This window comes from Cynoglossus semilaevis, chromosome 15, assembly GCF_000523025.1.
Source record: "Cynoglossus semilaevis isolate Cse_v1.0 chromosome 15, Cse_v1.0, whole genome shotgun sequence".
Classification (NCBI taxonomy): domain Eukaryota; kingdom Metazoa; phylum Chordata; class Actinopteri; order Pleuronectiformes; family Cynoglossidae; genus Cynoglossus; species Cynoglossus semilaevis.
The window spans coordinates 10484334-10511189 of record NC_024321.1 but is presented as its reverse complement, the minus strand read 5'-3'; the positions used below and the strand labels follow the sequence as shown (position 1 = coordinate 10511189).

At 39.4% G+C, this 26856-nt stretch overlaps 2 protein-coding genes across 4 annotated transcripts; both read left to right on the top strand.

Moving 5' to 3' along the window:
- The first annotated feature begins 123 nt into the window (after positions 1 to 123).
- LOC103390962 (neuronal acetylcholine receptor subunit alpha-9-II) lies at positions 124 to 10473 on the top strand. Of its 2 annotated transcripts, XM_025063133.1 has the most exons (7): positions 124 to 1119; positions 2528 to 2578; positions 3114 to 3259; positions 4305 to 4459; positions 5081 to 5261; positions 5465 to 5816; positions 6554 to 10473. In XM_025063133.1, the coding sequence occupies exons 2-7, from the start codon at positions 2539 to 2541 to the stop codon at positions 7285 to 7287; spliced, it is 1608 nt and encodes a 535-aa protein (XP_024918901.1). In that variant the 5' UTR covers positions 124 to 1119; positions 2528 to 2538; the 3' UTR covers positions 7288 to 10473. The 2 variants fall into 2 exon arrangements, with proteins under 2 accessions (XP_024918901.1, XP_024918900.1); XM_025063132.1 differs by having other exon boundaries at positions 124 to 2578.
- A 54-nt stretch (positions 10474 to 10527) lies between these two features.
- LOC103390986 (putative methyltransferase NSUN7) lies at positions 10528 to 25827 on the top strand. 2 transcript variants are annotated; one of them, XM_008327085.3, is made up of 8 exons: positions 10528 to 11018; positions 11541 to 11922; positions 17812 to 17870; positions 21513 to 21649; positions 21734 to 21886; positions 22571 to 22754; positions 23694 to 23931; positions 25359 to 25826. In XM_008327085.3, the coding sequence occupies exons 2-8, from the start codon at positions 11571 to 11573 to the stop codon at positions 25508 to 25510; spliced, it is 1275 nt and encodes a 424-aa protein (XP_008325307.2). In that variant the 5' UTR covers positions 10528 to 11018; positions 11541 to 11570; the 3' UTR covers positions 25511 to 25826. The 2 variants fall into 2 exon arrangements, with proteins under 2 accessions (XP_008325307.2, XP_024918696.1); XM_025062928.1 differs by having other exon boundaries at positions 10528 to 11922; positions 25359 to 25827.
- The last annotated feature ends 1029 nt before the right edge of the window (positions 25828 to 26856 follow it).

Sequence of the window (26856 nt, the reverse complement as noted above, 5' to 3'; positions counted from 1 at the left end):
TGGAATAATTACACTATTTCTATTACTATCAGAGCGAATACAAGAAAAGAAAAAAACCCCATCTAAAAGCCACAAGGCAATAATTTCACTTTCGTTGGCACATAATCTTAATTCCTGACAGATAATGGGATGTTAACGAACTGTTTGTTCACATAGAATCTTGTGTAGGATTTTATCTGCCTCGGCATAAAATAAAAAGTCAAAAGCATCTTATTTACACAACAAGCAGAAACTGAACCTGCAGGGAATTTCTGCTGTCAGTGAAAATGGAGCATGTACAGTAAACCGATTTAAATAAAGACTGTTCATATATAAAAGAACGGGAGCTGGGATTATGCATATCAGCACCTGAACTTTACAGATTTTTTTTTTTCAAACTTTTTTCCTAGTTGTGTAAGCACTTTTTTTATGTTTATAAGATGTTGGAAATTCAATGCAGTGGAAATTCAATGCAGTGGTCCAAACTATGGTCAATTTCCCACATTTGACCCTGAAAAAAGTGGGAATCCGGACAACCAGCATCGAATGGTTGTCCGGATTCCCACTTTTTGAGTAAAATGAAGAAAGATGTGACGCTCTTTCTTCATGACACATAACAGATGTCGGTTTAACTACAACAGAGTGAGGAATTCAAATACAAACATTTCAACAAGATATTGATGTCTAGTGAAAGAACTTCTGAAGCATCTGAGGACCCTAAAAGACTACAGTGAAATCTAAAGGTAATAAGTTTACAATGTTCTATTGTTGTCGTTAGTATAAAAAATAAAAACATCTCAAAATAGAGCAATTACTAAAACTACACTGTAAAAAATTGTAAAATGCTGTATTTTAGATTAACACTAATCCCTGGTGTATTTACTCCCTGTCTCTTAATGTCAGCTGTTGTTTTTTATTTTAAATCCATGTATGTATTTATTTTCCTTTCTCTCTCTCTCCAGACAAATGATACATCTCTGCATTTACCCATCTGGGAAACACTCCAGTGATTTACATCAGACACAAGAGCTGTGAGCTGCACTTTTCTAGTGTGGGTGGGACTGACGTAACACACTACAGTCCTGCTAGGTCTGGATTCGAACCAGCAGTCCTTCAATTAAAAGACCCATCCACCAACCAGTAAGCAACGTTTGCCTCTTTTATTCTATTCTGTTCTACTCTACATGCCTGTCACATTTTGGTGTCCATTGGAAAAATCACTCACTGTGTTTGTTTTTATTTTTCTCACTTTTTCGCACGGGTGGATGATGACACTGTCGATTTTCCAACATTTCAATTGCTTCTAAACTTTAGCTCTTGCCTAATGAGATTTATTGCACGTCCAAGGCTGATGGAATAGTTGTTGCGAAACAGCATTCTCACAGCGTGACCTTGTGTAGAGATAAATAGGAAGTGCGAGGTAGCAGATGGTCACATGTTGTGTTTTGTCTAACCTCCCTTGAAAAAAAGAACAGCCATATCTGAGCAATAACGTTAAGCATTAACGCTGTCACAGAACAGGGCAGTTTTAAACCGCGGCTGCATTTATAAGATGATGGCGTCTATAACGACCGAGAGATAATCACTGTGCTGTTATTAAAATACACTCTGAATAATTTAACCGCCTGCATTATTACAGCATCGGTGCTTCTATACGACTAATAACACAATCGTGTTTCTCCCTTGTTCCAGCCGAGCTTTAATAAAGTGTTGTGTACGTCTGTGCACTTCAAGTAATGAGGTGTGGCGTTCAAAGACGTCTGTTTTATTAGGACACAACTAAATGGTCCTGAAGGATTTTTTGTGTCTTTGTTGAGCACCTAAGGCTCTCAGCATTTCTTTTTCTAATATGTGTTGAACTTTACTTTTCCAAAGATAATAAACTACCATGAACTACAACTTGACAATAGCCCTAATTACAAAAGGGGGCGCTGTAGAAAAGGTATGGGAACCGCTGCACTACCTTTTGTTTGTATTTTTTTTTTTTCATTTGTTCAACTCCATAGGTGACTCCTTGTTTATAACCAAACTTGCTGTAAATACTAGTCACAACTTGAATATGTGTCTCATAGAGCTGAAAGGTTAATAATAATTATAATTATAATAATAATAATAATAATAATAATAATAATAATTTGTACTCTACATTTCCGCCTTGTGGTTGTTTTGGAGGACAGGCTATGAGCTCAGACCACCTGGCAGCAGGTGTGACTGACAGCTGAATATCTCAGTGTGTGGTGGGGCGGTGATTAGTGGGCATCCTGTTACTCTCCGTCTGCCGCGGCTGCCATGTGATATGTGGGGTTTTAATTCCATGTCTCAGTCAGCAGACAAGCTTCATCCCCTGCCAAGCGGTAAGAGCCGGCCTGACCACACTTATAGGTCCAGATGAGAGGTAGCGGTGCTACTGTATCTGCTGCTGAGTTCAACCAGGGTTGAACGAGCATCATGTTGATGTGTTAGGGGATGACATCCAGGATCGTCGGCTTTCTGTTTCCCTCTCCTCCTGTCTTTTTAAAAAAACAATTTTTTTTTTCAATGTTTTCAGAAATTATCAAAATGATTCCAGTCATCTGTTTGGCCGTGCTGCTGCCTGAAGGTAAGTCAGAGTCATCGTCTCACTGAGACAAATATGAACACAATTATTTCAATAGTGTGGATTTTGACACTTTTGACACTTTTAACAGACACATACTAACACTGAGTTTAAGTTCAAGTCTTTAAAGCAGCTCTAATCATCTGATAATTGTAAGTTGTGAGTTAATAAGTTACTCATTACATTCAACACATTTAAAATAGAAACCAGAAAGGATTAAAATAACTTAAAAAAAGTCACTATTTGCTTCATATTTTTGTTGTTTTTGAAATCATAAGTAATACAAATGTTAGTATTGTTCAACAGTCTCAGTCTAATTTTTTTCGGTTTCTAACTGGTGTAAATTCTATGTTTGTTTCTTGAAAAGAACACTTTTTTCCTTGTCTATTTTCTCCTCTACTTCTACAGTCAGACTTCTGTTCCACTGACTGTCAGACTGACTAAATACACTTTTTTTTCCTCTACTTCTACAGTCAGACTTCTGTTCTACTGACTTTTTCTTGATTCGACTAATTAATGACAGTTTTTCTCCTTCCAGTGGTTCACTCAGCCGAGGGCCACTACGCCCAGAAGCTTCTGAACGACTTGATGGAAAACTACTCCAGTGCTCTGCGGCCTGTGGAGGACACGGACCGAGCCTTGAACGTCACCTTACAGATCACACTCTCTCAGATTAAAGACATGGTGAGTTAGAAATCGAGGCACAGGAAAGTCATTTTTTGCTGAAACTTCTCCTGCTCTACCCCCCAAAAAGTACAAGTCTACTACTAAGTTATGTTTTTATAATTGTAAGATCATAACAGTTAAAATGTAAATTGATTTTAATTATACCAGAATACGTGTGTGTGTGTATGTGTGTGTAGAGGTATGACTTTGAAGAAGACACTGTAATGACAGTAAAGTGTTAGTATGGCTTTTTGAATGTATGAATTTATGATTTTTGAGTTCTTTTTTTTATTTATGAAAATTTACAACTGTTCAAATTTAACAGCTGCTCTAATTTTTTTGTTTATGGTACAAAAACAATGAGATTACAATTAGAATCTTTTTGAAACTACTAAATATGACAAACTACTGCTGTAGTACTAATTTGTGTTTTTTTTTAGTATTGATTAGTCAGAAATAAACAACAACTTTCCGTCGTACATTGCAGTTTATTTGTTGATTTATGCTATGGTTGATTTGTGTGTATGTTCCTGGTATAGCTATACTTGTGGGGACATTTGTGTTGTTGGAAAAATGCCATTGTCGTAGGGACATTCTGCAGGTCCCACAGAGTAAGAGGATATTTTTCCAAGGATTAGAATGATGGTTAAATTAAGATTAAAGTTAAATTAAGATTAATAATGTATTTGTTATAGTCGAGGTTAGAGTAATGGAAATGCTTTATGATTATGTGAACACACACAAACCGTGTGTTTGTGTGAGTGAATGCGTGTGTGTTGCGGTGTCCCGTTACTCCAAGTGGTTATGCTTTCTTTGGTTCGGCAACGACACTAAAACCTCATCAGCCAATCAGCTCCATCTGCCAGTGGCGCCGTTAATCCATCTGATATTGACGGACAGGTCTGGATTACAGCCGTTCCAATCGTCTGTGATGCGCGACGCTGACAGAGATGCTGAATGAGCGACTGGGAAATTAGAACGATAATGTTTCCTCAATTCCTACAAGCACGAGTACATTTGTAAAAAAAAAAAAAGTGTTGTTTATGACTGTGACTCTGCGCAGGACGAGAGGAACCAGGTGCTGATCGCCTACCTGTGGATCAGGCAGACGTGGCACGACGCTTACCTGAGGTGGAACAAAGAGGACTACGATGGTCTGGACGTCATCCACATCCCCAGCAGCCTGGTGTGGAGGCCTGACCTCGTCCTCTATAACAAGTACGACCGTACGTCGCTCACACATTTACACATATACTGTACACACTTTTCTTCACTTCTATTACAGTTGAGGGAAAAAAAGAACCTTTTAATATCTCAGTATTGGATTAAAGACAGATCCACAAATGTTCCTTCGGGAGGTTCCACTCTCACAGATTTACATTTCAGTCAGAGAGGCTTCAATTATAACGGCACTCATTTTGAGACAGTTCTAATCATAGCCTGAGGTAATAATAACAGCTGAATGTTATTGGTCCATCTTTATTTCTCTTCTTACTAAAGGTTGTGATGAAAGCTTTTCACAGCAGACATGTACATGTACAGCAAAAAATGTACAGCAAAAAATGCCATTACACTCTACGTGTTTTGTATTTTGTACATGGTTAAATATTGTGATATACTGTAGACTCTGTATGCTGTACTTACTGACCACTTTATTAGCTCTGTCTTCTTCCTTCTTTTACAATGACATCTGCCCTAATTCTTTAATCCATCCAATGATAGTCTGCTGTCCGAAGATACTGTTCCCTTATTTTTAATATCATATATGGAAACCTATGATTATGGTCACCTCTACCTACTTCCTGTACTTATACGTTCTATTGCTCCTTCTTCCTTCAGAGCTGATGATGATTTCTCTGGGCCGATGGACACCAATGTGAGACTGCGCTACAACGGGGAGATAACCTGGGATGCTCCTGCTATAACTAAGAGCTCCTGTGTGGTGGACGTCTCCTACTTCCCCTTTGACAGTCAAGAGTGTAACCTGACCTTTGGCTCCTGGACCTACAATGGTAACCAGGTATGAATAAATACCAAGACTTTGCTGTTGGATAAAGTGAACTTTATAATAATGTAAATGTGTCACATGGGTGTGCTTTGTGCAAAAGGATCCCCCAAATAGAGTTTGCCTGTTCTCCCTGAATGGGTTTCCTCCAGGTACTCCAGGCTCCTCCCACAGTACAAAAAACTGACTGACTGTGCACTTCCTTCTCTCACCTCTAGGTGGACATCATTATGGCCATGGACAGTGGAGACCTGTCAGACTTTGTAGAAAATGTGGAGTGGGAGTGCCATGGGATGCCGGCCACCAAGAACGTTATCATGTACGGCTGTTGCTCCGACCCATATCCAGACATCACGTATACTGTGCTCCTGCAGCGGCGCTCCTCCTTCTACATCTTTAACCTCCTCCTTCCCTGCTTCCTCATCTCCTTCCTGGCCCCACTGGGGTTCTACCTGCCCGCAGACTCTGGGGAGAAGGTTTCCCTCGGTGTGACGGTTCTCCTGGCTCTCACCGTGTTCCAGCTGATGGTGGCTGAGAGCATGCCTCCATCGGAGAGTGTGCCTCTGATAGGTGAGAATGTGCTGTTTCCTCTTTCTTTTTCTTTAACTCACAGTGTCTTTAGAACACTAAAGTTTCACGATGCAACTTTAAATCTGTATAAATGCTCTGACAATCACATTGAATCAGGAGGAGCTTTGTTATTGGATTCAAACAGAGTACAGATGACATAATCTGATGATCCTCAGGCTCCAGATTATAGCTCTATTACAACAGGCAGGGTAATATTTGTTTGAATAAAACATTTTAAATCTATTCTGTGCCCCTCTCCCCCATTTTCCTTCCCTCTTTCCGTCCACATCATCTTCTCACGCTGATAGTGTTTGCGTTTACATGCCGTCTTAGTCATCTATTATATATGAGATTGTTTTTGTAGCTGTATTATTCATCCTCCCTGCTGACAGTTCCAAAAAAGCAATTTTCTAAAAAGCACCGGAGCCAGTGAATAATAAACATCTGGCAGTTCATAACATTGAACAGTATTTCTCTTTACTATATAACCTCAGGCCAACACTTGAGCAACAACTAAAAAAAAGTTTTTTCACTTCTTTAGGATAATCACTGAGAAATGGGAACATATTTACATATTCTTTTTGTCTGGTTTTTTAGGTCCAAATTTGTGTTTTTTTATGATTAGGTTCACTTTTAAATCTAGAGCTAACACATTATATATACCGTATGTGTATATATACATATATACAGTACATATATACACACATACACTAAACACTTTCTTGCCTGTTACTCAGGTAAATACTACATCGCCACTATGACCATGGTGACTGCGTCCACTGCTCTCACCATCTTCATCATGAACATTCACTTCTGTGGAGCGGAGGCCAAACCCGTTCCCCGCTGGGCCAAAGTCCTCATTATCGACTACATGTCCAAGATTTTCTTTGTATATGAGGTGGGGGAGAACTGTGCCTCTGCCTCCTCCACGTCTTCCTCCAACTCCCCACAGGACGACCTGCGTCCCCTGCACCTCAGCTCCCATGTTCATACGAATGGAAAACTCGGAGGCCATAGTCACCACGAGGACCGACACAGTCAGAAACATCCCAGACCCCAGACCCCAAAACCACAGCAACATCCCAGGGTAAAAGCCCAACATCACATCACCAGAGAGGAGAGGAGCTACACACCAGGAAATTACGAAGGAATAAACGGTAAAATCTCTACAGGTGACTGCTACAAAGAAGACCAGAAGGAGCCCTGCTGCCCAGAAGACAAAAAACCTCTGCCCTCTGTGACCTTTGGCCCCTGTATATTCTGTAGCTACAGCAGCAGCCTCCCGGGAGTGGACACAAAGCTGGTGCGTAATGTGGAATATATCGCAAATTGCTTTAGAGAGCAGAGAGCCACCTGCGCCAAAGGAGCAGAGTGGAAGAAGATCGCCAAAGTGATGGACAGGTTCTTCATGTGGATCTTCTTTGTCATGGTTTTCCTCATGAGCATCCTTGTCATTGGCAAAGCACCTTGAGTGTGCAGTGAAAACATGGGTTGTTGAAAGGAATCTTTCATTTTTAATACGTTATAGGAAAATACACATCATATTATATGACATAAATGTAACTGGAAGTTTGTGGCACAAACTTCACACAAGACACATTTTTAAACATAAAACAGGAGATGGAAGAGTCCGTCAAAGATGACGGATATGGCCTTAGGAAAGGTGATGGGTGTTATTGCAAGAATTTTTTAGATGAATCTGACAGGTGTGAACAAAACTTTTGAGATTTGAGGATGTAGTGAAGAAGGACAATATGATGTTTGATGGAGGCTAGGATAAAAAATAAGATAAAATAAAATTTTGCCTAATCTCATCTCCACAACTAATCTGATCTGATCTGATCTAATCTAGGCTTCCCCTGGGCTGACCACTGTAACTCTGAGCTCAAAGTGATCTTGAAGGCTGTAAGTGTTAAAAAAAGTTCTTGATTTTCAATACACAACTTCCAAAAATAAAATCATTCCTACCACATTTTAGTCCATCCTACAGTAGTAAATCCAGCTGTAACCCAGTGTTTAAAGTACGATATTACGATTTTCATTGGCACACATTTTCTCCCAAAAATTTTTTTCAAAACCAACTGTAAATGAAGGGGTGAAAAGGAAAATACAGGCAGAGGGCTGTGTCACTGCTGTCACCACCTTCAACCCATGTGGGTGCTGTTTAATGACAGGGGTGGTTGCTTTTTTGGTAGATTTATTTATTTATTTTAGAATTTCTGAATACCATACCTTTTTCTAAATTTTGTGTCCTTGACAGAGCATTTAAAGTATTTTTAGGACATCATCACAATCGTGCGACAACAAAGAAAATGCTCTAGATGCCAAGAACCTTTAAACAAATGAAAGCACAGAATCAGCAAAATATCAGTTTCCCCTTCAGCACACATTTTGACGTCACCTAGTGTACTGTACAGGTGATGCTGTCATCTTAAAATATGAGCGGCAGAAAAACACGCATATCTAGTTCACCACTGTGAAATCAGATGCCTCCGTTTGATACATGACATTGGTGCACTCCCCTCATCCGCAGAATCATTTTTCTGTTAAAAATCATCCTGTGAATAGTTAATGAGGCACCTTTGTTTGCAGCCCAGCAGAGGAGGATGTAAGGTAATATGGAGCATCAATTATGTAGCACCAAGTGCACATGCTGACACCCACCTTCTCTCAAAACCCCCTTTACCTTGAACTTGGAAATTAAGCGTGTGTGTTTGTTTGAGCGGAGACGAATGAATAACAATTGGATGGAGATAGATTTTCTTTCGTACTGCGGGAATTAATGCAATTTATGTTTCCTTTTTCTAGGTCTATGCTGAAGATTACTACCAAGAAATTAAAAAATTGGATAAAAACACTTTACGTTCTTATTTTAAACAGACTATACATGTGTTGTAGAACAGATTAATTTATTTTTAATGAAAATGTATTAATTAATACATACAGAGGATAAAAGGACAGATGTTACTAATAAGTCCTGTCATAACATTTATTTTCAAGGCTGAAACACAAAATATCTAAGTTAATCACGGACCTTCATTTTCATTTTTTTTTTTAAAGGAAAAGAACCTTTAAAAATATATATTATATTATACTGCATTTCAGTGTTATTTCTAAAAGAAACACAACCCAAATTTGTTCATAGCTATGTAACATACAAAGTCAAAAGTGTGTATTTCAAAGGTGGTGATGAATAATATGATTTTTTTTCTCTTCAAAATAACAGCGGCTGTCGCGCACTATTTTCTTTCGAAGTTTCTAAAGCAGTTAAAAGAACAGCTGCTGTGCTGTCTCTGATTCTTCACCGCAATACCTTACATTTACAGTAGAGGGCATTGATTTCCTAAACAGTTATTTGGAAATGCATGTTTTAATTTGCGTGGCAACAATGGTGCATAGTTTTGTAAAATTATGTCATTCACTAAATTTTTAATTGAGGCAACCCCCCATTCTCCCCTACCTTGTTTTTATATTAAGGGCCCTTTGTAATCGTATGGCAAAAGTTGGCGTCTTTCATAATTTGCAAGAATTCCACTTGAAGTTTGAGACCATGATGAAAGAGTCGGGGCAGTGGAATACATTTCTTTTCATCCTACTTTTCAAAGGGATTTTCAGAACAAAGATGCGTCAGATGCATGCGATTATTTTTTTTTTTGTGAGGTAGTCACCTCCAGGGTAGGCAATTAACTTTTTTTAAAAAGCTTTTTTTTTTTTTTTGCCTCTGCTCACTATGCCTGGGGGTATTTTTGAGTCAATCAGACATTTGCTTTGCCAGGACCTAGATAGCAAAATACAAAATCGTTTTTCACTCCTGGTTCTACCTATTCAACAGAAGGGCATTTAAAGTGGATTTCAGCAACATTTGCTCATATTTCAAGGACATTTTGCTCAAGGGCATCTCCTGCCTCATTCACTAGGCTGTGATCACTGCTGTAGGAAACTAAGATGCCAGTGGACGTTATTTAAACAGGGATTAGAGCTGGGACTGTTGTAAAGAATACGTCACCCACAGTTGACTTTAGTGGGTTTTTTTCCATGGCTACTACACAGTTTGTAAAGGAAAAGTATGCAAGTGGTATGCACTTAATGTTTACGGATGTAACCACCCTCCCCTCCTGCAGGGTGTGCTGTGAACACAGCAATAAAGTTGGCCCTGGCTGAAGAACTTAGTGCGGTGGTCCAATATTATTGATTTAATACTTGAACATGTTTTGACGCGATATCACAAAAACAAATGATATGTTTACATTGGGAGAACCTCACTCTTACTAGTATTACTAGTTACTAAGTATTACGATACCACTCTTGTCTGAAATGGATTTTATTGAGAGAGTAATAACTTCTAACGTGTTTGTAAAGTCTCTCAGTCATCCAGGTCATCTCCAAAAATTTACGTGAAGTGCAAGTGACGTTAATACGTCCCTTTCAACTGACGAAGCTGCGTGTTCTTCCTACCTATGCAGACTGCTAGTCGCGACCTCGAGGGACTACACAGGGATACTGCAGGCAAGTCATAAATTGTAGAAAATGTTTTCAATGTTTATATTGTATTTGGCACATGTTTAAACAAACAAAAACCCAAGTATTTGTTTATGAACATTTGTATTTTAATAGCCTTCAATAATTATTTATGCTCAATGTCTCCACATAAAAATAAAAACACAGACAGTAACATACTGTCTCCACATAAAAATAAAAACACAGAATGAAAACTGGTTTTTTTTTATATAAATGCAAAATTTCAAGATAATTTACTTGGCTAATTTTGTTTGACTTTCGAAAGCAACTAACGCTCTGTGAATCTTTATCTTTCCCACAGTGACTGAGAAAGGACATCCATCTTTAACGAGAATATTCCTCCATCCGTGAAAAACAGGAACTTAAGGTCGCAATAGGGTTGCCATAGCGATGGAGACACGCAGATCCAAAGTGCGCCCGTAGCTTAACACAACTTTTAAAAGTTTTAACAAATATTTTTTATAATTTAAATCTTCTCCGAATTATTTGGTTATCAAAGTAAACCTGTGTGAATTGACTGAACTCAGAAGTGCTGTTCCCTGCACTCTGTGGAGACGCCCATTCTGTGTAACGGAGCCTGATTTATGGTCTGGGAATTTATCAGCGTCCAGTCCACGAGTGAAGGAAAGTGTTAGCGTTACACGGCAGCAACAGTGAACACAACTGAACAGTGTGGCTCACAAGGTAAGATGTCTGTCAAAATAGTTGTTATTATTTAAACCAGTAAATAATGTTGGGAAATAATGACGACAACGTGTTAAGCTAACCCGAGAGACAGTAAATAGACACATTCTTCAGGCGTCAGATTTTTCATGCTAAGTTGTTTTTCATTACAATTTAGCAATTTTTTCTCCTGAAATTCTATTATTTTGGCAATTGTGGTCTATTCTTAGCCGAGTTTGTCTATTTCACAAAACATAAATTAAATTGTCAAATCTTTAAGAAACCAATGAGAATATAAAGGGCAAATGTATGTGTTTTAATTTGTATTTTGTCCTAGACCCTTGTTATTTCCATGACAAAAATAGTCACTATTTGGGTTAGCTGTATTCTGCAGTGATGTCATTGTTATTATCCCACTGAAGTTAAATGTTGGAATATGACTAAAAACTAGCAGAGTGAAGCTGAATTATTTATTCTGCCAAAAAACAAACAAACAAACAAACAAACAAAAAAAAAACATTGACATTAAAATGTATTTTTTAGGTGTCAAAGGGAAAACCCATCCTTGAGAACATGGTGAAGAAAAAAAACATCCAAGTTCGTACCAAACAACCTTCCACATGCAGGGCCACAACTCCTGTATCCCAGATTGCAGAGAGTGAAGCCCTGGATCCTTTGAAGGAGTCAACACACCATCGTGCTCCTGCTGCTCCTCTGGAGCTCCAAACCACTGATGAGATTCCACAGGGCTTTCCAGACAGAGTGTATCTTTTAGCAGCAGCCATCTTTCAGAACAACCACCTGCAGAAACCAGCTGCCCATCGTTTGGTGAATTACGGCAAACAGAGAGGACTTCCACTGCCTGAGGTCAAAGATGAGGAGATGAGACGCGCCGCTTACGAACTTGCCTTCAATACATTAAAATGTAAGTGACTGCTGACCTGAGGTTGTTTTCATTTATTCAGTTTAATTCAATTATTACTCTAATGCAGGGGTGCCCAAACTGTTCCACAAAGGGCCGTGTGGCTGCAGGTTTTTGTTCCAACCAAGCAGTAGCACACCTGAGTTAACAGATTTAATCAACTGGTCTCAGTCTTCAGACAGCTGATTGGTCAAACTATGTGCTCTTGGTTGGTTGGAACAAAAACCTGCAGCCACACGGCCCTTTGAGGAACAGTTTGGGCATGCCTGCTCTAATGCATTCTCCCTATTGGCTGTTAATCCTGGGTTTGAACACATAACCTTCCACACAAGTGTTTTCAGTTACTGTTTTATATCACCCTGGTCCAGAGATGAAGTACTGTTGTAAAATGAAGGACTAAAAAGGTTTACAACTCTTTTTCTTTAGTGTTTGAGGCTAGCAGTCGCCCAACTTCATGTAGGGATTGCACCTCCTTCTATGGGGTTGTGTGAGTCACATGGGAGGCTGGTGTCACCTCACACACCTGTGCCTGGAGTTTGTCTGTGTTGTGTGTGGTAATACCAACCCCCCAAACCTTCCTGCGGGTGGTGAGTCCACTGGAAGGTATTAACCGCATCAAAATGTAATGTTTTGGCCCTTTATAATATTTTTATATACCTATTTTTGCTGCTCATTCGTTTCAATTTGACCTCTAAGTAATGCTTATTCTTAGCATTACTTAGCAGTTTTTTGATTAGCAGTATGAGGGTTGAGTTTTCAGGGAGGTGAAAAATGTGACAAAAAAACGAAAACAAACAAACAAAAACTTAAACTTTCAATATAATCAAAAACGAAAACAAACAAACAAAAACTTTCAATATAATAATTTTCTCATTTAATCCCTGAATCTATTTGAAATTAATGTGGTGGAAGCTAAGCTATTAGTGGACCCTGACCCTCCAACATCTTTAAACATTTTGTGTTTTTCATTACATACTAGAAAATAGTGAAATAGTTTATAGTTTAAGGAAAGATTTTGCATTCTCCATAAATTATACGGTGACAACAAGTGTTGCAGAAGATAACTGACAGATAGAACTGAACATAAACGATTTGTGTTAGAACGGAGAGATAACTTGGAAAATTATGGACGATGCTACAAATCAGTTTGGCTCGTAATCATCTCAGCGGAGGCTGGAGTGAGGTCGGGGTGCGTGAAGTCACAGAGGTGTGTAATCACTGTGGTGATAGTGGAGGAGAGGTGAGCTCACTGTCAGTACAGGGAACTGACCAGAATCGATTTAATGCATTCTTAGTGGATGGAGAGGTCAGGAAGCGAGAACATCCTGCACACTGTGAATGATTTAGTCCAACCTCGTCATCACTTCTCACCAAGCAGCCCGCCTACACTTCATACAGACATAACCTTCACTGGTTATACAGATGCAGGTCATAGAGCATTGTGTATCTGCTGGAGTAATGAGATTACAATGGATTATTACAGGATTGTGGTGTTTTATGATCATGGTCAAAGGTTTTTGTTACAGTTTTGGAAATATTTGACAACAAAGCATGTTGTTTCATTTCATAAAGAATATTTTGGCTTGTTTTTCCTCCACACCCTCAGCTTCTGTATCTGACAAGAGTGGAAATAATTACTCTGTAGACTTGGGAGGAAAGATAAGGTAAAGCAGGAGGAGAAAATATATCATCAGTGGTTAGCTTTCAACTACATAAAAACATTCTGTATTTTATTTTACTTTTGATAAAGACATGGCACCGTCTGCTGAAGAGGTAAACCCAGTATCACTGCACCTTTATCATTTTACAGCTAAATAAATAACTTTGTCAACATAATGTTTTTCTCTCACAGCAGCATGTGTTCTATTGTTCCCTGCAACATTTCAAAATACAATCAGACTATATATATTAGGAAAAGATAGGATGGGGATTTGATCAACACACTGTTGAGATTAAGATTTTTTTTTTCATTTGCTGCTAACAATAGGATAAATAGATCACTTTCACCAGGGACACGTGTGTGGTGCCACGGCATTTAACAAGTCAAGGAAATATAAATGTGCAAAGTGGATTAGAGGATGGTGAAGTGGTTTTTTCAACACTTTTCTGAGGGACTATAATGTTTAAAAGTTAATACTACAACCAGACTAACAAGTGGCTGAAATCTCTCAATCATTACAGTTATTGTCTACTGAGGAAATTCTCAGACCTTACAGTATCATGCATTTTGCAGTTTATTCAAAACAGGATATTGGTCCATGATAGAAAATTTATAAAAAAATGACACCTGACTAAATGGTAACTTCCTCTCTGCATACGTCTCCTCTCTTTACTATTTGTGGTCACTGTCAGCCATAGAAATGTTGTCATTTCAAGATGGAAATTTTAGTGCAAGAAACAAGTTGACCTTGTCTTCTGACCATGAAACTCTTCCTCCTCTCAATCCTATTCCTCCTCCTTCAGTCCTACTTGATCTCCTCTGAGTATTCTGTGTTTCTGCTTCATTGTCTGTACTGTCCAAGTGCACAGCCAGGCATCCTTGTCAGATCACTGTGCTGCTGTAGTTTTGATGTGTGACAGATTTTTTTGGCTAATTATTTAGGAGTTGGAAAAAAAACCCTTGACCATAATTGAAGCCGCTCAGCAGATTGGAAGTTACGCGGGGCTATTTTTGCAAGATTTATTTTCTATTTTATCCAAATTTCTCAGTGTATCTCATGGCACTAACCTTGTTTTGCCGATTCTCTGCCTGATTAATGCTCGCCGTGCCACAGTGAGGTAGAACACCGAGACAAAGACCTGGCAGATGAGAAAAAAAAGGCTGAATTCTGGTTTGGCTGCTTCACCAAGGATTTGTTGTCTCAGCCACCATCAATCACTGCAGGTTGTGTAACACCTGGATGGAGGCCAGAAAACACACACAGCTCCATCAGGAGTCCTGAGATAACTGCTGCCTCCTGCTGGTTCTGAATTCATTTCTCCTTAGATTGATTTAAAGCCATTTTTGCATCCAGGTCTTGAATCAGTAGCTTAAAAAAATAGGAGACAGTGTGTCTACGCCCACAGGTAGAGTCCACCACTGTGTGTGTTGTATGAAGACGTCCACTGAACATGATTAATCGCTGGCTTTTTTCTATGTTTTACTCCAGCTGCTGTGTGTGATTTATAGTATTTGGAAAACTCTGACCTCTACAGACCCAACCATCAAAGTCCCCACTGGGGTCTGCACTACACTGTGTGCAATGAGTGGTTATCTGGCCCAGGCTTATCTTTAGGACCCTCTGCACTAATGGCCACTATTGGAAAACTTATTGACCTACATTGGCCATAAATTAGGGTAGTGCTGATGATATGGCTTTTGTTTCCGCATTTAAGATAAGCAGCACCGTGTAGACACTGTGTTCAGTGTTCACTGTGTTCACTGTGTGTTCACGGCTGCTTGTGTGTTCCAGGTAAAAAAACTCTCTTTTAAAAATTGAGTTTTCTCTAAAGTTAGTAATAGTTAGTGCTCTTGCCCAAGGGCAGGGCAATTACTGGTTCAAGCCCTGGTCCTAGCTAATGGTACTCACGTTTCCTCCATCAATCGTAAAGATGCAGGAGATTAACTCTTCACTCTAAATTGACCAGAGGTGTGAATGTTCGTGTAAAAACGATGTACGTGAACTGTTCAAGTTGTGCCCCGCCGTGACTCAGAGAAAGGAATAAAGAACGAATAGATTCCTTTTAAAAATGCTGGAATATCATTATCATTATTATCAATATTTTTCTAAAAGACCTGTATAAACTCTACATGTAGTTAAATTAATTTAAATGAGTTTAAAAAAAACCATTGGCTTGAGCACCGGTTACACAACATTTAAGAAAGCATAAAAAAGTTCTGTGTCCACTGAGAGGTGGTGCCAGGTATGTGTTTGTTCTGAATTATAACCCATGTTTATTTGCCAGCATTTGGTCTGATTTGCAATGTTGCTTTAAGGTAACAAACAGCAGTGGCTGTGGTTTCCATGGCGTCTCAGTGGACGGTCTATGTCCCGGATTTATAGCTGGCGAGATGTGTGTCCAGCAGGAGGGAGAAAAAGACCAGGAGGTCTATAAAAACACAACACAGTGGAAACTTAACAATCTCAGATCTTTGCTGCTGTATTTAATATTCCACAGTTATATTTAGATATGTGTTCCTATGTCACCCTGTCTTTTCATCTGAAGTACTTAATGAGCAAACACTGAACTGCAGTACGGTAATAAGTTTGGCATCTAATTTAATCTGAGCCGTGGGACTCGGAGGGAACTACAATCTCTTCATGTCATTTATAACGAAACTGAGATTGTACTGTTCATAGGTTAAAGTAAAGATAGTGAGGAATTGTTTTGTATTTCAGAGAGGGATTACTTTAAGATAAGATGCAATTTCACAGTATAAGCTGCTTTGTTTGCTGTACAGTTTAAACATTTTATGGGTGGAGTTCCAGAGCTCAAAGCAGAGATTGGGACATGAGTCTGAGACGTGGACTAGACTCTAACCAAGGATGCACAGACTTGAGACTTGACTTCAGACTTGTTTACACTTTAAGCCTTAAAACCTCGACTTGAGACTTAATTTTGACTTAAATACATAGACTTGACATTTATTCTGGACAATAGACTTGAGACTCGACTTGGTATTGCCCCTTAAAAACATGAGACTTGATTTCGACTTGAGTCCAAAGACTCAGACAAAGAGATCTGACTTCGACTTGGGATGAAAGACTTGACACTCGACTTGGTATTGCCCCTCGTAGGCTTGAGACTTGATTTGTTGGTACCAAGACGTGTGACCTGTTGTGGACATGGAAAAAAAAAACAATCTTCAATGTCTTTGATTTAGTCACTGCATAATAACATTTATGGAATTCATAAAAGTGAGAGGAAGATTTTTGTATTATTTGCAGTTAATAAGAGCAGTTAATAAGAGCACATGAAATAGCTTTGAGTTTCAGGCTCCCATTTTTACTTTTTAAAGCAAGCTTAGCATTTCCAGTCAAGCTCTGAGTCGTCACCAATGGCTGCCTCCGTTTGTTATATATACTGTCTGTGGGAGAAACACACAAATGTCAGTGTTGCAGAATGTATGGCATATGCATGCAAGGGTATCACTAAATGTCAACAGTATTCAAATATGCATTATGCCGCACATTATGTTGCCATAAAGTAACATACATAAAAGGTCAGGGTTTAGAAGGGCCGGGGAGAGAACAGCTGCAGGTACGACACCACTGACATTATTCACAGTACTTCACTGAAATCACAGAAATAATCATTTTAAACTACTGTTAGCTGCTCTGCACATTTTTAAACTGTGGCCAAAGTGCTGCTGGGAGCTGCAGTTTCAATCTTCCTACTTGTCATCGCTGTGTAAAAGGTTACAATACGACGTGTCCGTCATGTCAACGTGTTGAATAAAGTGTGGACAATAGGGAAATATTCATGTCTTTTATTTAAAATATTTAAATTTCAAAGACTTGGATACATTTAATTAAACATTTTTTAAAGATTAAGTCCAAGTGTTTTAGCGCCACATAGGAGAGAAAAATGTGAAAAAAGCCACAGTCTATTTAAATTATGGTTTCAAATTAAGTTATGATCATTTCTGCTGCCGGTGGAAGAATCTCTTCGGTCCAATCCATTTCCCTAATCTCTCATCATTAGATGAGCACGTACATTAGCAGTGAATGGGTGATGGTTAATAATGTGTGCTTCTATCTGCTGCTCTAAATCAAAACGCCGGTATTGCTTTCTGCGGATAATTGGACACTGATATAAAGTAGCTCACATCATTATAACTCAGCACAACAGTCAGTTATTGGATTTCCTCTAACATTTTATTTCCTCTACCTGATCTCATTTGTTGCACAGACCAAGATCTGCTGGAGGACATCATGATTGACAGCTGCCTTCACCTCCCGCCGTCAATAGTAAGTGAGTTAACTTTAATACAGCTGCAGTTTAATCCAACTCTGTACGACAACCCTGTGTGACAGAGCGGCGTGTGACAAGAGTTATTTTCGGCTTTTGAAATTTATATAAAATCAATGTCATTTTACGCAAGAGAAAGGTTTGATGTAAGTCACGATGTGTGTTATTAGTTTATAATGGAGGAGTTTATTCTTTATCATTTTGTAGATTCTGTATATGTTTCACAAACGTGTCCAAAAGTTTTGGTTGTTTTTTTAAATGTTCTAAGTTAGGGTTTTGTTTAGAACCCGAGGTGTCGGTTTTGAAGGTTTCGTGTCAAACAAAAGAACTTAGAACGGACCGGAAGGACAAACAAAGTTATAAAAATGTTCAAGTGTCAAAAGAAGACTTTGTCCATTCAGAGAGACTGTCAGCAGAGTAAACACAGGAGGCAGGTGGAGGTAGTGAGGATGATTAGGGGGGAAAGGCTGGCGTGATGCAAGGACGGCGAGAGCGAAGGCTGCCACGACAACCTTCAAAAAAAAAGAGACTGCTGGAATCAAATAATTTCTTCTGATTGAATGGAATTCTTTGATGGTGGTGATCTTGACATTGTTTAGAAAAGTAAGGGAGAGGCTGAAATCCAAAGAACACTGTCCCCACAACAACATTAGGAGGTAAAGCTTCACTGCATTTTGTTAGGGATTCTTGTGTAATCTCTAACCCTAACCTTGTTGCAGACTAAACCCCCAGAAACTGCAGTGTTTTTCAGTCAAAAGAGTGTATGGATAATTCTAACAAATATTTTCTTAAATTTATGTTTTACCGGTGAGTTCTCTGAAATACCTAAGCTTTGGTATGCACAAACATAGTCCGAACACACAGAACACTGTGGCTTCTTTTACGTTCTCCACTTTGATCAGTGGTGATGACTCTTTTCAGCAGAACGTGCACAGATGTGTCTTAGGTGTTGTAGGTGTGGTTTTCTACAACCAGTCTCTGAATTGAATGAATGTTGTCACTGATATTGATGATATGCTTTAGTGTAATTGTCATAAGAGGTGTCCCAGTACAGCAGTGGACTGTCAGTGTTAGATAAGGGAGGATGTTAAAAGGAAGAGCCGTATCCTCTGGAGCACACTGGCATGCACCCGCCCTACTTTTAAAACTTCTCATAAAAAAAAAATGCAGCGGAAAATGTAGGAGGTGGTGGAGGAGAAGTGATGTTTCTGCCTCCTCTCTGCAGTCTGTGATGGTGATAAAACATGCACAGTGCAGAGCTGGCCAGTGTGCATGCAGCTGGCAGAGGGGACGTGATGAAATCGTGAGGCGTTGAATGTATACACAGAAACTCTACAGAGTACAGAGTGTAGACAGTTGATGTGTACTTCAGTGATTGGGATGAAACAAAAACACTGCCTCACTGACTCAAAGATATTCCAGCGTTCTCAAATTTTTCTTTTTAAACCTTGGAGACAGTTGTGTGAAGAAACATCTCGTCAGATCAGCAGGTTCTGAAATATTCCCAGCATAATGTCGGCGCTAAGATCCGAACCACATCAAAAGTCACCTAATTCACCTTTCTCCTATATGTCCATGCATTATTTAATCAGCAGCACCTTGTTTATATTCCTACATCCGTCGACTTGCCGTCCCATGATTGGCTGATGAGATATTTGCATTAACTAGCAGTTAAACAGGTGCACCTAAAGAAGCGGCCGGTGAATGTATATAGGAACATTAAACCACACGGCTGAGTGTTTCGTACGTACAAACTGTACACTGCCACACTGGATCCTCATGAAATATGAACCCGTGGGTGGAATGAATGGGTCTGTGTGTGTGTTAGTGGCAGGTCGTTACTCTGCATCCCTCCAGTGAGACAATAAAGCTCGGATACAAAGAGACGGTCTTTAGAACTCACGCTCACCTTATTTTACAGTGCAGCCTCCTATAAAGTTCAACCTTGATGGAGAGAGGAGAAAGGGGAAGGTGAGGAGGGAGTAGTCCGCCTGACAACAGCAAGTACAGCAGTGGGCAAGTCGTGGGGGAGACAGGGAGGGAACTATGCAGAGAGAGGCAGCCAACGGCATGTTTGTTCACAACAGAAGAAGATAAAAAAAATGAGTTAGATTTTTTGGGGATACTGTGTTTCACAGAATTGAAACTGCTGCTAACAATCTCTCTCTCTATAATATAAAATATCTGAATGGAGTTTATATTTCCTCATATTGCCAAAATATATATTCAGATAGCATATATAGTATACATATATAGTCTTCAGAACCTATTTCCATTTTGTGACGCTTCTATCTCTTCTTTATACCTTTTTTCTTTTCATCATTCTGATTTGTTGAACAACAAAACTTCAACCCGTATATACTGTATATTGGATCATTTAGCCTAAGTCTGTGGATATATATTTGATATATTTTGGTTGATATTGCTTTGCCAATGCATGAACACGTGCCGTTCTTGTGTACTGTATACTTTACAAGTAAAAACTGACTTATGGGTAAAGTATAGCTCTCAAGATCTTGTAGTAACTAACAAACTTACAGATTAATGCCAGTTCTTCTGGTACTTCACTGGTCCAATCTGGGCTCCTTATGGTCATTTTATAATGATAAGTGGGTCCAAGTTCATTTCCTAGATTCCAAACAGAGACCCGGAATCAACAACAGAGCTGAGACGTTGATGCTAACACTATGTCCCACAACAGGCTGCTGTTGCCAGGCAAATGTAACTGTTGGGAATTTTTCCCCACCCTGTGATTTAACCTTGAACAAAGGCCAAGTGGAAATTGAGTTTCAGTTAAAGTGTGAGATGTGAGAGGAAACAGCAAACTGCTGCAATCTTTTCTACAAAGTGATTTTTTCCAAAAATGGAATGATTAAAGGCCTCCGGAGTCAATAATGAACGCAGGCTAATTCCTCCACATTAATGGAGAACCTCTGTGCTCCTGCTCCTCGCTCCATTGGTCCAGACTGGACGATGTCACAATCTGTTGCTGCTGTGGCACACCATCTGCCACTGACTCAGCTGGTACCCTTTTACCCCGAGGGATGGGGAGAGAGGTGGGGTAGAAAGGGAAGAGATTTTGTTAAATTACAGCAGAGGTCATAGCTGCACTGGACCTTAGAATATGTTGCTGTGTTAAATATATTACCATTTCTGGGTTGGATAATTTGTTGCCATTACTCTTATTGTTGTCATGTATTATCAGTAAAGCATTATTACTATTATAAGTGACTGGAGTGCCACAGGTCCAACAAGGCCCCAATCCTCAACTGGTCCCATTGTGTCAGGAAGGACATACCAATTAAAAGTTGTACTCCTCATTTATTAGACAAAATACAACTCTTAATCTCCTAATTGTGAAATGAATCCACATTTACATAGATATGACTCCTGGTTGCTCCCTGCCTTTATTTTCTTGTTCTTATTTAATACAGTTAGGTTTAGTTGATTATTTTAGAGCCTGTATTTGCTTAAGTTGTTGTTTATACTGTTTGTTTTCTCTATTGAGGCCCAGCCAGAGACTGCAGTTGCAAATTAGCAATTTAGTCCAAACTCTAGATGCAGAACTTTAGATCCACTTTACATCCACTATGTTTAAGGCACTGGGCCTAATGCATAAAAAAATCAATTTCTGCTTTTAGCCTGATGATGAGATGAGCCTTGCTGCTGTCGTGCTGTATGACCTCCAGGACAGGAAGTTCATGCCACGAAGACACCACCAGGGGCAAACGGAGGAGATCATAGCAGAAGCCAGAAGCATTGAGAACTACCTCACGGGGTAGGAAGCAATACAGAAAATGAAAAAGATGCAAATTAATAAAAAAACTAAAATATTCATCATCATTGGGATTTTTGTGTGTAGGTGTTCAACCAAACTGGCTGCCTCTCTGGCCCGCTGCAGAATCAAACACAATGTCCTGTCCATTCACTGTATCCTTCCACGCAGTGTGAGGATCAAGCAGGGAAGATCAAACTGTCTTCCACACTACGCTTGGGTCAACACAATGAAGAGCAGGTCAGGGGAGCATGTACTTACTGTGGAAACGTTGTTACAAAATATAGTGAATGGGAAAAAAAAAAAAACAGCTTTGATCGCTGTGTCAAATATTTGAATCTGCTTTATGAGCCAAACTGGTTTCACTGGAATCACAGACACATGTTGACACAATTGTCAAAACTGCTCTTCTTAAACCTTACATGATGCATGCGTTGAACACGCAGGTCTAAACTACGTATGAATTATGTGAAAGCCCACACGTGCCCACACCTGCACCTGTGCATACAGACTGAACAGGATGCAGGGGTTCCTCCCCAATGTTTTATGAGGCAGGTGTCCAGCTGACATTCAATTAAACCACTTTACTGTTTATACGTGTGTGTGTGTGTGTGTGTGTGTGTGTTGATGCGTATGTGTGTGTTTTCTGGCACAGGCAGAATCATATAGTTGTAAATCCTGCTGCTGACGACAGATTCAATCAGCAACAACCCTCAGCAGGCACTGAGACTGTACAGCAAAGGGCACCTTTTGGGTTTACGTGTGTATATATGTGTGTGTATATGTGTGTGTGTGTGGGTGTGCAGATCATAATGTACTTACTGGACTATCATAACTGAGAACACACAGCCATACTATGATTATCAATGATGAGTCTCCTCTTGTTTCCTTCACTCACCTGATCTCTCCTCTCCGTTCCTTTAGCCTCGATGAGGTCCAGGCTGTTCTGAAGAGTTCAGGCTTCTCCCAGGTTAAATCAGCCGCACACCTGGAAGGCCAGAGCTTCTGTCGAGATCCACACTGTGGGGATCTACTGGTGTTTCCGGCTGGACTAAAACCTCGTCTGAATTCCACCAATCTGCTCACTGACCACAAACTCACCATCCAGGTAAAAGCTGCACCGAGTGGATGGAGTCCTGACATGCCTGACATCTTCCTCTCTGTGGACTTAAATATGACCGTGTGAAATTGTTTTGGCTCAATCCATCTTCTCTGATGTTTATCATTTCACTCCGACGGCGGACTCGCTCAAATTGATTATAAGACTGCGGTTGTTCACGCTCACTCAGATTAGTTTGCTAAGATGCAGATATTTCACACCACCTCCTCTCATCTGCCCAGGCTTCACTTTGAACCGTAAAGAATTCTCAAGTCTGGGGAGCATGTTTAATCATTCAATTTCTATGCCATTAATGTCAAACTGCCGTACAAATCACCAGTAGCACATAGCAACAAAACACAATTAAATCACATTTTGAAGCCAAATTCAATTAAATATTCACCCCTTCTGCCTAATTAATCACGTCCCCTTTTTTCCATGTCTTCCCTCTTACATTTTATGAGGCTGCATCACACTATTTCTCTTCTGCTCTTTTCAAATGTCACTGCTCCTCCCTTCACTCTGCCCCGTTTGTTTTTCCTGAATGCTGTGAACTGGATGCTATATTCAACCAGGCCCCAAAGTTTCATCAGGGCATGAACAGCATGATTTCCAGAGGGGACACTGCTGATTGAAGGACATCCCTGTTGTACTGGGACTGCACTTTCAATCTTTTTCCACATTTCTCTGTTGCTCCATCTCCTTCCTGCTTCCCCTTGGTGCCTGCTCTGGAACAGCAGTCCCAGCCTCCCTCTGGTTTATTCCATCCTCCACTGTATTTGCTTATATATATATATATATATAAATATATATATATGCATCGCTTCCTTTCCTTCTTACGTCTACCCTTTGCTTGTTGTAATTTGTATCTGAGGCCACAGAGTGTTACTGGAAGTGTGAATGTTGATATCACTTCTTAACCAACAATTTTATTCCTTGTGCTTGCAGGATAAGTTCTGCAGCCTGGGGCCCAACCTGGTGTGCTCCGTGTTACCAGCGCGGGGAGATGTTCTCATGGTGGGCCACTTCTCAGGCCTGACTGTGGCCCACACTGCATCGCTAGTTGCTTGGAAACACACAACCCAACAGAACAGCAACAACCAGAGCACTGTTTATGTTTGTGTCAGCGGTACGGAGGCTCGGAGGCAGGAAATACAGCAAGTCGTCACAACCATGGGCTGCAAAAGTAGGTAACACACTGATGTACAAGAAAACTGTTGTGATCCTCCGATAGGAAAATTTATCATTGAAGACTTATATCATCGAAACAGCACGGCAGAAACAGGAAGCTATCATGACACAAGCAAAAATCACGTTTCACTGAAATCTATTTGTTTCCCCTGAACTCATCACAACTGTATTTGATCTGCGTTATAAAGATCATTACTTGGATGTGGGAATAAAGCAGCGAGCACGAAAAATGATCCAGGCTGCGATGGACGTGGAAAACACGCTTGGAGATAGAGAAGCTCTTAGTGCAGTGTGCCAGATGAAGGGCAGGCACCCTTATTGTCTGATATGTTTTGTTAGATCCTGACAGAGTTGACAGATTTGACTATCAGTTGATTTTATTTCTCTTTAGACATTTGACATTTATTTTGACAATTATGAATTTATTATGAATTTATTTTGAATTTATGCAATTGCAGTGCCTTGATTTTATTGAGGTTTAGTACACAATCATAGTCATAAATGCTGTGGTACTAATAATTGGTGTAATAATTTCTGTTGGTTTTCAGTTTCAGCCAAGAATTTTATTTTCGGTGCATCCCTACTATATATTGTAGAAATACACAACAAAAATTTGATCTCGGCAATTCAACAACACATTCCTGGGAGCAGTAAAGACTTTCAGATGTACCTGGAACAAAATGGTTGGGGATTTGAACCTGCAATTCTCTGAAAAAAGACTTAACGAGTTGCAAGTGTTACCACTAGACCCTAATTGAATATCTGATGTAATACCGCCTAAAGCCACAAGGTCATGTATGTTCAGGAGCAGATCCTTTTCACTGACATATTTTGTTATCAAACAATTTGATTCACGTTTCTTTGATAGACTTCAGCCCTAGTAAACAGTAATAATTTTTCTGTTTGCAAAGTACTAAGTCTTAGTTACTGTCTTCTGATACCCAAATGTTTCTCCAGGTAACCTGCAATTTTGGTAACAAAGTCCATAGATGTTAGATGTACTGTGTGATTATGGGGCTGGTTGTTTATGTTGAACAAGAAATTCAGGATTTGGTAACAGCAATGTCGTGAAGCTGAAGTAAACACACGTGGAGCCCACACTGACATGGTGACTAGGAGAAAAAATTAAACCATCGCATAGAACGTTGTCAGTAAATTCGGAGAGATTTTAATATTTAGAGAGAGCAGAGATTGTTTGCTGAGGCAAATATTTACTATTCCTGGCTGCCGGTTTCCACAGTCATTAGGGAAACAATTAAGTGTGTGACAAAGCTGACATTTTTATAATTGCAAAAAATCAGCTTCAGGCAGGGATTTGTTCTACAAACAAATATGGTGAAACACTGGGAATAGGCTGTGAAAGTTGAGGGAATGTGTGTTCAAGATGATGTGTTATTTACACTGTTTGTGCATGTTAATTAGACGTGAAGCTGATGCCGGGGGTCTTCCAGTCCTTGGACCGTGCTGAGAAGACACTTCAGAGGGTTCGCGTTATTCTGCTAACCCCCAGGTGTTCCATGTCTGCAGTCAGCGATCCAGTCCAATTTATTTTGCAGGAGAATGGAGGTGTGTAAGTCCATTACAAACCCTTTTGTGTCATAACAAAAAGTCACAAAACAAATTACCATTTAGCCAAAATTTTCTAACTTTTTTTTCAAACTTTTTTCAAAATGTTTCACCATGTCATGACACACGGAATCAGGAATTTACTGTAAAATTTCCCAAAAGATTTCCCAAAAAAAATTCCAAAAAATGTCTTAAATTGATGAGAAACATGCAGAAGATAAAATGTAGAATTTATTTTTTTTAAAATGAAGAAAATTTTGATCAAAATGTTTCACCATCTGACAATAATGAAAGTTTTGCTGAAAAATGTACCAAATATTTTAACAAAAAAAAGTTTTTTTCTAAAATTCTTTTCAAATTGTTATATGTTGATGAGAAACATGCAGAAAAAATAAAACTTGGAAACATCCATGCATCCATTTTCATCCGCTTATCTGTTAGTCGGTCGCCACCCAAATCACGCTGCACCGTACCAACCTTCCTGAACCTTCCTGTGGGTGGTGAGTCCACTGGAAGGTACCAACCGCCCTAACTGGGATTTGATTCTCTCAATGACAGAGACGTTGCCTCAGGGCCAAAACACCACTAATTTGGAAGCAACAATTTCAATAATTTTTTCATCAAAATTTTCTAATATCTGACCAAAAATTATGTGGCGCTTTGGCCAGGAGGCAATGTCTCTGTTACTTCACCTGCAGGAAGGTTCACAAGGGGCTAGTACGGTGCAATGTGATTTGGGTGGCGGTTGTGGAGACTGCTGCCCCTGCAACCTGGTAACGGAAAAGCGGATATAAACGGATGGATAGATGGATGGTTAGGTATTGCCGAAATATTTCAAACAAACAAATATTTTATCTGAATATTTCAAAATATCACCAAAACCATGCCTTACTATAGCCTTACTATCATGAAAAAATGCAAAAAAAAAAGTACCAGAAATGCCTTTAAATGCAAGTGTATGCCCCATAACATGCTGTAAGGCATGTTTTTGGTGATGTTTGAAATATTCAGATAAAATATTTTTTTGAGTTTTTAGCAGAACTGATTCACTTGGCAGCATGTTTTGGGGTATAAACTTGTATTTAAAGGCATTTCTGGGACTTTTTCTTTTTTCTTTTCATGATAGTAAGGCTATAGTAAGGCATGGTTTTGGGTGATTTTTGGAATATTCATATAAAATACTTTTTGGAGTTTTAAACACAAAATATTCACTTGGCAGCATGTATTAGGACATAGTCTTGCATTTTATGGCACTTCGGGAACTTTTTATTTTTATGGATTTTCTCACACCCAAAACATGCCTTACTATATTATTATGTCATTTTTGAGAAACCTTATTTTCCGGAGATTTGTT